The sequence below is a fragment of the Narcine bancroftii genome, chromosome 1 (genome assembly GCF_036971445.1).
Source record: "Narcine bancroftii isolate sNarBan1 chromosome 1, sNarBan1.hap1, whole genome shotgun sequence".
Classification (NCBI taxonomy): domain Eukaryota; kingdom Metazoa; phylum Chordata; class Chondrichthyes; order Torpediniformes; family Narcinidae; genus Narcine; species Narcine bancroftii.
In genome coordinates, this window is record NC_091469.1 from 108,555,367 (window position 1) to 108,568,649 (window position 13,283).

The 13,283-nt window shown below is 50.6% G+C and overlaps 1 protein-coding gene across 1 annotated transcript in view; it reads right to left on the minus strand.

Moving 5' to 3' along the window:
• The window catches only part of agpat2 (1-acylglycerol-3-phosphate O-acyltransferase 2 (lysophosphatidic acid acyltransferase, beta)), a 37,642-nt gene extending 25,210 nt beyond the window's left edge, over positions 1-12,432 (minus strand). Inside the window, exon 1 of the mRNA XM_069936118.1 lies at positions 12,043-12,432. Within this exon, the coding sequence (XP_069792219.1) occupies positions 12,043-12,221 (179 nt within the window). The 5' untranslated portion in view covers positions 12,222-12,432. The remainder of the gene's footprint in view (positions 1-12,042) is intronic.
• Positions 12,433-13,283: the final 851 nt, after the last annotated feature.

Genomic DNA, 13,283 nt, shown 5'->3' on the forward strand with positions numbered 1-13,283 from the left:
CGGCCCGGCCCCCGGCCCGCCCCCCGACCCGCCCCCGGCCCCCGGACCGCCCCCGGCCCCCGGACCGCCCCCGGCCCCCGGACCGGCCCCCGGACCGCCCCCGGACCGCCCCCGGACCGCCCCCGGCCCCCGGACCGCCCCCGGCCCCCGGACCGCCCCCGGCCCCCGGACCGCCCCCGGCCCCCGGACCGCCCCCGGCCCCCGGACCGCCCCCGGCCCCCGGACCGCCCCCGGCCCCCGGACCGCCCCCGGACCGCCCCCGACCCCCGGACCGCCCCCGACCCCCGGACCGCCCCCGACCCCCGGACCGCCCCCGACCCCCGGACCGCCCCCGGCCCGCCCTCGGCCCCCGGCCCGCTGACCGCCCCTGGCCCGCTGACCGCCCCCGGCCCGCCCCCGGCCCGCCCTCGGCCCCCGGCCCGCTGACCGCCCCTGGCCCGCTGACCGCCCCCGGCCCGCCCCTGCCCCAATGTCCCTCGCCGGCTGCCCCTTCCCCGACTGCTTCTGCCAACCTCCCCTCCCTAGTGGGGCGGGCTGTCAGGTAGTGGGAGTTAGGTCACGGGCTGATGGAATCATTAGCCCACCCCTAAACAGCCTCTTAGTGCAGGAGGGTTGGCATTGGCACCTCGGAAACACTCTTGGCGCATTCAGGTAGGTAAATATTTAGTTGCGAGAGGATATAATCACCTTTACGCAAGGGCATTTGGTCCACTTGAAAAGGCCTTATAACTGGATTTCATGTGCTGACAAAAACCCCATTGGTGGAAGATATAGTGACACAAATGCAAGCTATTAGGCTCAAAAAGATCTGTCCAGCGCAAAAGACAGAGTGGCCAATCCAAGCTGTCACAAGAACCACAGCACGAGGTGCATTGCTGTTTGAGTTGGATAATGTCTTGTAAGATAATCGGCAAGCTTGACACTCCACAATGAAGGAAGCAGAACATAATTTCATTAATTTATGTACAAACTCTATTAAAAAAATAGGGCTGTTTCTTTATGCGATTTCAACATCCCCATCATTGACTGAGATGACAAGTCAGCACAATTTACCTTGACTCATTCTGGACCATGGCTAACAGGGAACAAGAAGAACTGTAACAAAGATTGGTTAGTCCACACCTGTAGCATTGTGTGCAATTTTTGTCAGCGCACTATAGAAAGGTGGTAATTGTCCTGGAAAGGATGCAGAGGAGATTCACCAGGATGTGCCCTAGTTGGAGGGCATCAGAGGACAGACCAGAAAGGCTGCATTTGTTTTCTGTGGGGCAGAGGTAACTCAGGAGTGACCTGATAGAGAATACAAAATTAAGAAGGATCCAGATATAGCACGTAGCAATAATTGTTTTCCCACAATGGGGATATTAAAACATGACACACAAAGAAAGGGAGGTTGAAAGGAGATCCAAGCAGGAATTTTTTCAGAATGACTGGAATCTGGTGCTAGCAATCTGACAGCAAATTTCAGAGGATAAATCACCAAGGCACTCAAACATGAGAAGCCAAGGCTGAAATTGCTGGGGCCCCAGAAGAGATATATGCATCATTCGCAGTCAGTGAGATACCAGAAGACCGCTAGATAGAAGAACAGCCAGAAGAGCAGGTTCATGAGCTTCATGTCTGTGCTGTGAATTCTAAGGGACAGGATCGATCTGTATTTGGATATGCAGGGGCAGATTGGGGATGGAGAACATGGCTTTGCATGGGGACGCCTTATTTTTGAAAAGGTGACTTAAGTATTAATGAAGGCAGAGCAAGGGACATTTGCTTATATGGACTTTGACATGGTTGGCTCATTGGGAGGACACATGGCATATGATCCAGGACAACCTCCCGTTGGAACCAATGATATAGGAAAGGAGTGGGATGAGGTCCTGTAAAATGAATAGAGGGAGTTTGGATGAAGGTCAAAAAAAGTTGAATGAGGAAGGTGGTAATCTCTAAATTATTATCAGTGCCACTTGCCAGTGAGAATAAAAATGGGAGGATAGAACACGTGCATGAGCAGTTGCTGCTGAAGGTAGGGTTTTAGAATTCTAAATAATTGGGATCACTTCTGGGGCTCAGGTGACCTGTACAAGAGAGACAGGTTATACCTGAACTGGAAGGCGACCAATATTCTCTTGGAGAGATTTGATATTCTCCCAGCAGCCTTTAAACTCTCTGGAAGGAAATCAAGTTGGATGGAGAGAAAGGAACTAAAAAGGTTAAGTGAGGAAGGCTCAGGAAGTGTATTGAAGTAGAATAGGATGATGGAGGAATACCATCAAGGCAAGTGAAACACTAAAGTCTGCAGACACTCTGACTGTAGCAAAAATCACAGAAATGTTGATGGAACTCAGCAGGATTCACACCATCCATAGGAGGTAAAGAGATATAGTATATTTCCAATAACCCCGAAATGTTTGGGACCTGACCTATGTCAGTTATACAGATATTGTTTGATAAATCAAGAAATTTCTTTAGGTAGCCCAGTAGCATCAGGAGAACACCTTCCCACCGCCATCACCAATCCTGCCCAGGAGCCCAAGTTCCCCACTCCTGCCTGGGTGCCTGAGGTCTTACCTCACCAGTAAGTAGTAGGAGACTGCATAGGGATTGTCCTCCAGCAGTTTCAGTGACCCTGCAGAAAGGGTATTTGACATAAGGGAGCAGCTCAGGCAGGCAGGGAGAGAGCACGGTATTCAATTCAAATTCTGAGAATGCCACAATGCAATTTATCACAAAGTTGTAGTAACTCATGGCAAAAAAAATGACAATTTATAAATAAATAATCAGTGCTATCCTTTCCTTCAATGTGTGTAACCAGTGGACAAATGTCTCCTTTGTAAAACTGATTCCTGATAGCCCCATTTGAGCAAGGTGGTTAAAAAAAAATTCAGCTTGTAATATCACGTCTCAGCCAAAAAAATCTTCTGATATTCGAGAATTTCAATAGAACGGTTTTTGGATAATCGGAAGTCTACCGTATAAACGACATTTCGGACCTCAGCCCTTCCTCAAGGTGTGAGTAAAAAGCAGGCATGTACCTGAATTAAAAGTCTGGGGAGAAGGAGCACAGACCAACAGACAAAAAGCTATTAATTGGATATACCTGTAGATAGGAGGTCAGGAGAGAGGAAAGGTGAAAATGATTGGGTGCAGAGAGGGGAGGTTGACTCTATGAATGCAGAGGTGGGGAAAAGATCACAGATCAGTAAGAGGAGACATATGGGCAAAGGGGAGCATGCTTAGTACAGCAGTTAGTGCAACACTATCACAGCATCAGTGATCTGGGTTCAATTGTCTGTAACAGGTTTGTACATTCTGCCAGTTTCCTCCCACCCTCCAAAAACATACAGGGTTTGTATGTCCAAATTGAAATGATAAATTAAAGCAGATCCAGACAGACAAGATCGAGGGACCTCAAGTACAAGGAATGTAGGAACACAGTGAAGATGGAAACATAGAAAGCTAAAAGAGGTTTTGAGATCATTTTGACTGACAGTGTACAGGAGAATTCAAATAGATTTCATGTACATGAAGAACAAGAGCCACGAGGAATAGGTCCCCTTAAAGTTGTTTGTGTGTCAAGCCAGAAGAGATGGGGAATTAATATTTTGTGCATGTGTTTACTGTGTAGCGGGATAAGTTGACGTGGGAGCTGAATGCCTGCTTAAGGCAGCCATTCCACAGCACATTCAAGTGAAATCCTTGATTTCTTTTCAGCTCACTTTTTATGTTTATGCTGTCAGTCAGAGAGAAGTACGGAGGAAACCAAAACTTAACTGCTTCAGAGGGTAGAGGGCCCATAAACTTTAAGCAGAATCCTAGATGAGACCATAGCCAAAAAGAGGTGCCTGGGGCACATCTGGATCAGTAGTGAAGAGGTGTGAGCAGTCATAGATCATATCAAGGTGTTCTTTTTGATATGTGTATATTATAATTGTAGCTACTGAATGTATGGAGTATTAAATAGATTTTTTTTAAATGAACAGCAGAGTCCTAAAGAGTGTGATGGAACAGAGAGACCAAGGGGTGCTGGCACAAAACTCTAAAATGAAAACAGAGGTGGGAACAGCGAAGAGTGTGTTTGGAACACTTGCCATCATTGTTTGAGGTATCAAATACAAGTATTCAGATGTTCTGTAGGTTATAGAAGATGCTGGTGAGGCCACACTTGGAATATTGTGTGCAGCCTTCATTGCCTCACTTGAGGAAAGATATTATAAATTTGGAAAGGGTACAGAAGAGGTTTACAAAGTTGTTGCCAAGTTTAGGAAAGTTGAGTTATCATGAGACTTCTAAACTCAGTCCTACTTTCTTCAATCATGGAGGCAGAGAAGGATCTTATGAAGGTCTATAATCATGAGGGACATAGGGTGAGAGACAGTATTCCAGAGTAGGTGAGCCCAAGATATGAAAGCATAACTAAAAGGGGAGGAGGTGATGTTCAGAAGGGACAAGTGCAAACAGTTGGTGATGGGCATGTGGAACAAGCTTTCAAAATGTGAGAGACAGGTGCACCAGCATCCTTTAAGAAATGCTTGCATAACTCCATTGATGGCAGGGGATTGGAGGGACATGGGCCTAATGCACGAAAGTAGAACAAGAGCATAACAGCATATTGTGCAGCAGACACAAACAGCAGGAAAAATTTAACTGGCAAGTGTGAGGTGTTGCACTGTAATTCAAACCACCACAGGGTACAACACTGCAGATCAGACACTAGGTATATAGCTCCATGAAAGGGGTGAGTCAACAAGCAAGGGTGGTGAGGAAGGAATTAGTCTTCATTATTCAGGGCATTGAGTACAGGAGTTGTTACAGCTGCACAAGATGATTATGAGGTCACATAACAGGTTGCTGAGGAATGAGAAGATATGGTGGATGGCTCCTGTTCTTTTGCCAAGAAAGGAGAATCTAAAACTGGGGTCCTTAAGTTTAAAGCGAGACGATAAAAGGGCCTTAGTACCATAGAACATTACCTCACAGAAAATAGGCCCATCTGCCCTTCTAGTCTGTGCCTCGTCCCACTGACCTGCACCCATTCCATATATGTACCTGTCCAAATTTTTCTTAAATGTGAAAATTGAGCCCACATTCACCACAATGTGAGAGCAGGGGTATGTGCCAGACTGAGAGAAAGCCCCCTTCAACAAGCTCTCCCATCCATCCTACTTACCAATGTGCATTCCTGGACAACAAAAACAACAATTTTTTCCTGCTGTTTCCCTCTGCTGCACAACATGCTGTTAATGCTCTTGTTCTACTTGCCTGCATTACATCCATCTGCAGAGATTTGCATAGTATGAGTACAGGGACTGCTGTGTTCTCATCTTCACCGAAACGTGGCTTGGCAACATTGTCCCGGACACTGCCATTCAGCTGGACAGAATCACCTTGTTTTAGGTGGATAGGGACGCTGAGCTGTGTGGCAAAGCCGGTGGATCAATACGGAATGGTGTAATAAGGATGCCGTTCTGGTCACTTGCCACTGTTAACTGCTCATAGAACTTGTGGTTGTCAGATGCAGACCATTCCATTTATCGCGGGAATTCACCGTGGTCTATATAGTCAGCGTGTACATCCTCCCCCCCACCACCAGCGCAAATAACAAGGAAGCGCTCACTGAACTCTATGGCACCATTAATGAACTACAGAACGCACACCCTGATGGTCTGCTCATTGCGGTTGGTGATTTCAACCATGTGAACCTCAAAACCATGCTGCCAAAATTCCAGCAGTATGTGGACTTTGCAACAAGGAGTGAGTGCTCTGGACCTTGTGTATACAAACATCCCTGATGTGTATCAGGCAGATCCCCACCCCCACCTTGGCTAATCAGACCACATCTCTGTAATGCTAATCCCAGCATACAGACCACTTGTCAGACACTCCACACCAGCCACGAAACAGGTAAAGACCTGGTTGGCAGGAGTCATCTCTGCCTTCAGGACATCTTCAAGAGCACTGATTGGCACATGTTTAAGGAGCCAGCAACAGACAGGGATCGCATCAGGTTAGAGGAGGACATGGTGTCAGTGATCAGCTATATTAGCAAGTGCACCGATGATGTCACGCTGCCAAAGACCATCACTACTCACCTCAACCAGAAGCCATGGACGACTGCAGAAGTGTGTGTGTGTGTGTGTGTGTGTGTGTGTGTGTGTGTGTGTGTGTGTGTGTGTGTGTGTGTGTGTGTGTGTGTGTGTGTGTGTGTGTGTGTGTGTGTGTGTGTGTGTGTGTGTACACAACAACTCTGCCTTTAGAGCCAGCAACAGGCAGTCTTGGTCAACCCAAGAGCCAAGCTGTCCAAGGCCATCAGGGTGGCAAAGGAGGCTCATGCCTAAAGGATTGAGAGTCACTTCTGGGACACCGGTGACACAGTGCATGTGGGAGAGCATCCGTGCCATCACCAACCACAAGGCTAAACCAGCTGGCTGCGCCAGTGATGCGTCCCTCCTGGAGGCCTTGAATGACTTCTACACATGCATTGAGGTGAAAAATGATGTGGAGGCGAGGAAGTCCACTCCTCCCCCATACTAACAGGCACTGCATCTCACGAGGGCTAAAGTCAGAAGACTGCTGCTCAAGGTCAACCTTTGTAGGGCTGCGGGACCAGATAGCATCACTGGCAGTGTGCTCAGAGGATGTGCGGACCAACTAGCTGACATGCCCACACATATCTTCAATATCTCCCTGAACAGTGCCGTCGACAAATGTGCTTCAAAGTGGCCACTATCATCCATGTGCAGAAAGGCCCTGTGTCCTGTCTCAATGATTACTGCCCTGTTACACTCACGTCTACTGTCATGAAGTGCTTTGAGAGGCTTGACACGACTCAGCTGCCCCCCTCATTGGATCCCCTGCAGTTTGTGTACCATCTCAACTGATCTACAGACGATGAAAAATAAAGACTCGAATGTTCAAATGCTATTCAGCATTCAACACAATCTTACCGCAGCACCTGATAAGGAAGTTGAACCTGTTGGGCTTAAGCACCTTCTTCTGTAACTGGATCTTCGAGTTCCTGAATGGAAGACCTCAGTCAGTCCAGATTGTAAACACCATCACACTGAACACGCCGCTCCGCCGCCGCCCACCCCCCCCCCCCCCAAGGGCTGCGTACTCAACCCTCTGCAGTTTACCCTGCTGACCCATGACTGTGCAGCGAGATACAGCTCTAATCACATCAAGTTCGCTGATGACACGACCATGGTGGGGCTCATAAGCAAAAATGAGTCAGCTTAGAGAGACGAGGTGCAAACACTAATAGACTGGTGCAGAGACAACAATCTATACCTGAACGTCAACAAAACAAAGGAGATAGTAGTTGACTTCAGGAGAGCCCAGGAGAATAACTCTCCATTGACCATCGACGGCTCTACCATCGAGGTATTCAAGAGCACCAAATTCCTTGCACTGCACCTGGCAGAGAATCTCTCCTGGTCCCACAACACCAGATCCATTGCCAAGAAGGCTCAACAATGCCTTTACTTCCTGCGGAGGAAGAGGAAAATCCAGCTTCCACTGTCCACTCTCTCTACATTCTACAGGGAATACATTGAAAGCATTCTATGTAAATACGTCACTGCCTGGTTCAGAAACTGCACCATCCCAGAACACAAGTCCCTGCAGCAGTTAGTAAAGACTGCTGAGGGGATTATTGGGGTTTCTCTCCCTGCCATGATGGACATTTATAACAGCCATTGTTTGTGGAAAGCCATAAACATTGTGAAGGACCCCACAACACCCCTCCCACAATCTATTCTCCCTCCTGCCATCTGGAAAGAGGTAGCAAAGTGTTCAGACCCTCACGACCAGATTGCAAAACTGTCCCCCGCCCCCCCACCCCCGCCAAAGTCATGAGGCTTCTGAACTCTGGGGATACAGGGCTAATATATGCAACATGATATTTATAAGTAATATTTATTAAAAAGTTTCCGATGTAATTTAGTCATGTAAATAACCAACTCCATGGTCCAGAGAAATGCTATTTTGTTTTCACTGTACACTGCAATGGTTATGGTACGAACAACATATAAACACGACTTGACCACTTCAGCTGGCAGCTCACTCCCACTACTCTCTGTGAAAATAAGTCCCCCTAAATTTCTTTCCATTCTCTCTTAATCCACATCCTCTGATTTGTATCTTATCTAATTTCAATGGAAAACCAACTTGGATTCACTCTATACCTATCATAATTTTATATACCTCTATCAAATTTGCCCTCATTTTTCTGTGCTCCAGGAAATAAAGTCCTAACCTGTTTAACCTTTCCCTGTAACTTAGTTCCCCAGGTCCTGGCAACATCCTAGTAAATCTTTTCAATACAATAGAATGATATCTTTCCTGTTCTTGGGTGACCAAAATTGCACACAGTACTCTAAACATGGCCTCACTAATGTCCTATACAACTTTACCTTAACATCCAAACTCCTGTACTCAATACTTTGATTTATGAAGGCAAATATGCCAAAAGCATATCGAACTGTGACACCACTTTCAGGGAATTATATATCTGCTCTGTTAAACCACACTCAATGCCCTAATGTTTACCATGCCCCAACCTTGATTTGTCCTTCCAAAACACACCTCACACTTGTCTGCATTCAATTCCATCTGCCACTTTGCAACCCATTTTTACAGCTGGTCCAGGTTCCTCTTCTAGCTTTCCTCACTGCCCACTACACATTCAATATATGTGTCATCTGCAAACTTGCTTATCCAATTTACCACGTTATCATCCACACGTTGACATTGATAACAAACCACAATCAACCCAGCATCAAACCTTGAGGCTCATCTCTAGTCACAGGCCTCCAGTCAGAAAGGCAAACCACCCCAGCTTCTCTAGCAAAGCCAATTTCGAATCCTGTTTACGATCTCACCATGAAAACCGAGTGACTGAACCTTCCTTATTAATTATCACATGGAACTTTGTCAAAGATCTTATTAAATTCTGTATACACAACATCCATGGCCTTTTCCTTCATCAACTTTCATAATAACCTCCTTGAAAAACACTAAGATTTGTTAAGACTTGGAGGATAATTTTTCATAGAGGATAGTGGGTATATGACATGAGCAGCAACAGGAGCTGCAGAAGCATGTACAATTGTGACATTTGAAAGACATTTTGACAGGTATCTGGATAGGAAAGATTGAGAATGGTTTGAGCAACATGCAGGCAAATAGGACTGGTTAAGATGGATAACCCAATTGGTACAGAAAGGTTAAATCAAACGCCTTGTTTCCCTGTTGCATAACTATGATTCTAGCTTCCAAAATCAATTCTAGTCAGTTTATATATTGTGTGTGTGTGTGTGTGTGTGTGTGTGTGTGTGTGTGTGTGTGTGTGTGTGTGTGTGTGTGTGTGTGTGTGTGTGTGTGTGTGTGTGTGTGTGTATAGGCATACATTCAGTTATGTGAACACATGGAAACAAAATTTTTTTTCACTCATGACTCTATCATTGCCATAGAAAGCTGGAAAGAAATCTAGTAGGCCTTCAAAAGATGGCACCTCAAATATTGTTCTTGTACCTCAAAATTAATGACTACATATGGCCCATTCCATTTATGTTCTCTGTTTCAAGTATCAAAAATTTCCATACTCCCAATGTCAGAAATCAAAAGCAAGCAGAGTGCCAAAAATACTCAGCAGATCAGGCACATCAGCGGAGAAAGAAAAACATTAAACAATTTAGGTCAATGCTGCTTCATTGAAATTATATTTTTTCTCCAGAGAAGCTTCACCATCCTATTGGGCACACCTAGATCATTCTCTTAATATTTCTGACCATTTATCCTGCACTGATGCAGTGAAGAAACTACCCATGTCCTGAAAACAAGCATTGACATGCAGTGTGTATTGGACTCGCACAGCCTCTTGGGAAGCCCATGATCTAATCAGTGAATGTGTATATTTACAATATTCTCAAATCAAATACATCAATCCAAATGATCGAACCACAAAGCTCATGAATACAGTTACCCTTCCACACAAAGAAACACATTGCCAAGTCCAGCCTTTTCCCCAAGCTCCAACAGTAATGACTCCACTCCTTCTCACTGCCCCATCCACCACTCCACCCCAGTACCCCTTCACCTTAAACACACCCCAGCCGCAGCACCAAACCACACCAATTACCCCAGCCCCCTCCCCACCACTTTCCCTAGCATCCTCTCCCCACAACACCCCAGCCCCCACCCTCACTTCCTCCCCTCCCCACGTATTCCGCCACCTCCCATTCTCCCTCCTTTGCTCCCCACCTCCACCTCCCTCCCCCCACCTCTGCTCCCCACCTCCCTCCCCCCACCTCTGCTCCCCACCTCCCTCCCCCCACCTCTGCTCCCCACCTCCCCCCCCCCACCTCTGCTCCCCACTTCCCCCCCCACCTCTGCTCCCCACTTCCCCCCCCACCTCTGCTCCCCACTTCCCCCCCCACCTCTGCTCCCCACTTCCCCCCCCACCTCTGCTCCCCACTTCCCCCCCCACCTCTGCTCCCCACTTCCCCCCCCACCTCTGCTCCCCACTCCCCCCCACCTCTGCTCCCCACTCCCCCCCCACCTCTGCTCCCCACTCCCCCCCACCTCTGCTCCCCACTCCCCCCCCACCTCTGCTCCCCACTCCCCCCCCACCTCTGCTCCCCACTCCCCCCCCCACCTCTGCTCCCCACTCCCCCCCACCTCTGCTCCCCACTCCCCCCCCACCTCTGCTCCCCACTCCCCCCCCACCTCTGCTCCCCACTCCCCCCCCACCTCTGCTCCCCACTCCCCCCCCACCTCTGCTCCCCACTCCCCCCCACCTCTGCTCCCCACTCCCCCCCCCACCTCTGCTCCCCACTCCCCCCCCACCTCTGCTCCCCACTCCCACCCCCACCTCTGCTCCCCACTCCCACCCCCACCTCTGCTCCCCACTTCCCCTCCCTCATCTAACTCTGGCTCTCTTCCTCCTCCCCATCTTTTTTCCCTTCCCCATCCCCCTCCCCAACTTCCACCGCCCCTCCTCTCCTGCTCCCCCCACATCCCCTCCACTCCTGCTCCTCCCTCTGCTCCCCCCACATCCCCTCCACTCCTGCTCCTCCCTCTGCTCCCCCCACATCCCCTCCACTCCTGCTCCTCCCTCTGCTCCCCCCACATCCCCTCCACTCCTGCTCCTCCCTCTGCTCCCCCCACATCCCCTCCACTCCTGCTCCTCCCTCTGCTCCCCCCACATCCCCTCCACTCCTGCTCCTCCCTCTGCTCCCCCCACATCCCCTCCACTCCTGCTCCTCCCTCTGCTCCCCCCACATCCCCTCCACTCCTGCTCCCCCCCCGCATCCCCTCCACTCCTGCTCCCCCCCCCGCATCCCCTCCACTCCTGCTCCCCCCCCCGCATCCCCTCCACTCCTGCTCCCCCCCCCGCATCCCCTCCACTCCTGCTCCCCCCCGCATCCCCTCCACTCCTGCTCCCCCCCGCATCCCCTCCACTCCTGCTCCCCCCCGCATCCCCTCCACTCCTGCTCCCCCCCCCGCATCCCCTCCATTCCTGCTCCCCCCCCGCATCCCCTCCACTCCTGCTCCCCCCCCGCATCCCCTCCACTCCTGCTCCCCCCCCGCATCCCCTCCACTCCTGCTCCCCCCCCGCATCCCCTCCACTCCTGCTCCCCCCCCGCATCCCCTCCACTCCTGCTCCCCCCCCGCATCCCCTCCACTCCTGCTCCCCCCCCGCATCCCCTCCACTCCTGCTCCCCCCCCGCATCCCCTCCACTCCTGCTCCCCCCCCGCATCCCCTCCACTCCTGCTCCCCCTCGCATCCCCTCCACTCCTGCTCCCTCCCCCGCATCCCCTCCACTCCTGCTCCCCCCCCGCATCCCCTCCACTCCTGCTTCCCCCCCCGCATCCCCTCCACTCCTGCTCCCCCCCCGCATCCCCTCCACTCCTGCTCCCCCCCGCATCCCCTCCACTCCTGCTCCCCCTCGCATCCCCTCCACTCCTGCTCCGCTCTCCATCCCCGTTCCACTCCCCACCCCTTCGACTCCCCGTTCCAGACCCCTCCCCCTCCACTCCCCTCACCTCATGTTGTCCACATGACGGCCCCTCCACAGGCAAAGCGGGATGACGGGCACGGCCAGCGCCATGATCCACGAATAGTAGAAGGCCATCTTGCAGTAGTAGCGGAAGCGGCCGCTGAGCAGCCAGAGCGGGAGCAACAGCAGAAGCGGAGCGGCAAACAGCAGCCACAGCGGGGCCATGGCCAACTCCAGGCCTTTCTCCTTTGCGGCCTGCTCGCCCTGCTTTTCGCCAGACTTTCCCGCACGAAGCTCTTCAACGCCAACGCCTCGCTACCTCTGGCAAAGCCCGTCCACCGCTCGGCGTAGCTTCCGGAAGTCGCTGGCACGTAACCGAAGTCATCTGTCAGTCACCACGAAAGGGTGGATCTATACCAGCCATCACGTGATCACACGGACCTGGGCTTGTTCCACCCGTCAGTCACCACGAGAGGGTGGATCGACACCAGCCATCACGTGATCACACAGACCTGGGCTGATTTCACCCGTCAGTCACCACGAGACGGTGGATCGACACCAGCCATCACGTGATCACACAGACCTGGGCTGATTCCACCTGTCAGTCACCAGAGGGTGGATCGACACTAGCCATCACGTGATCACACGGACCTGGGCTGATTCCACCTGTCAGTCACCAGAGGGTGGATCGACACCAGCCGTCACGTGATCATACGGACCTGGGCTGATTCCACCTGTCAGTCACCACTAGAGGGTGGATCGACACCAGCCGTCACGTGATCATACGGACCTGGGCTGATTCCACCTGTCAGTCACCACTAGAGGGTGGATCCACACCAGCCTTCACGTGATCACACTGTTATGGGTGAAATTATGGTTATGGAAAAATGTCTTTAAAAGAGATAGATTGTAGGGGGTTTAGTGTAGGTCACTTCACAAACAGCATCTTATTTAAAATGCAAGAGCTTTGCTGAAGCCAGACATTCAGGTTCCAATGACTTTGTAAAAGACAATGGAACTGCTTTGGAAAGAACTTCAAAAGCAGGTACAAATGGTAAGTCCCAGGCTCAAGTGCTGATAAGATCTTTCAAAGACTGGGTTTGGAGCCTTGGGAGAGGTTTTGGTTTTTACAAGCAGAGAGAGGAAACATCAAATAGGATTCTTCTCTCAGAAAGAGAGAGAGAGCAAGGGAAACAAGAGGAACTCTGTGGTGACCTGGAAGAAGAGGTTATCATTTGGAAAACCCATGATGGGGTAAGTTTCTTTGGCAAGACACCGAAGACATTG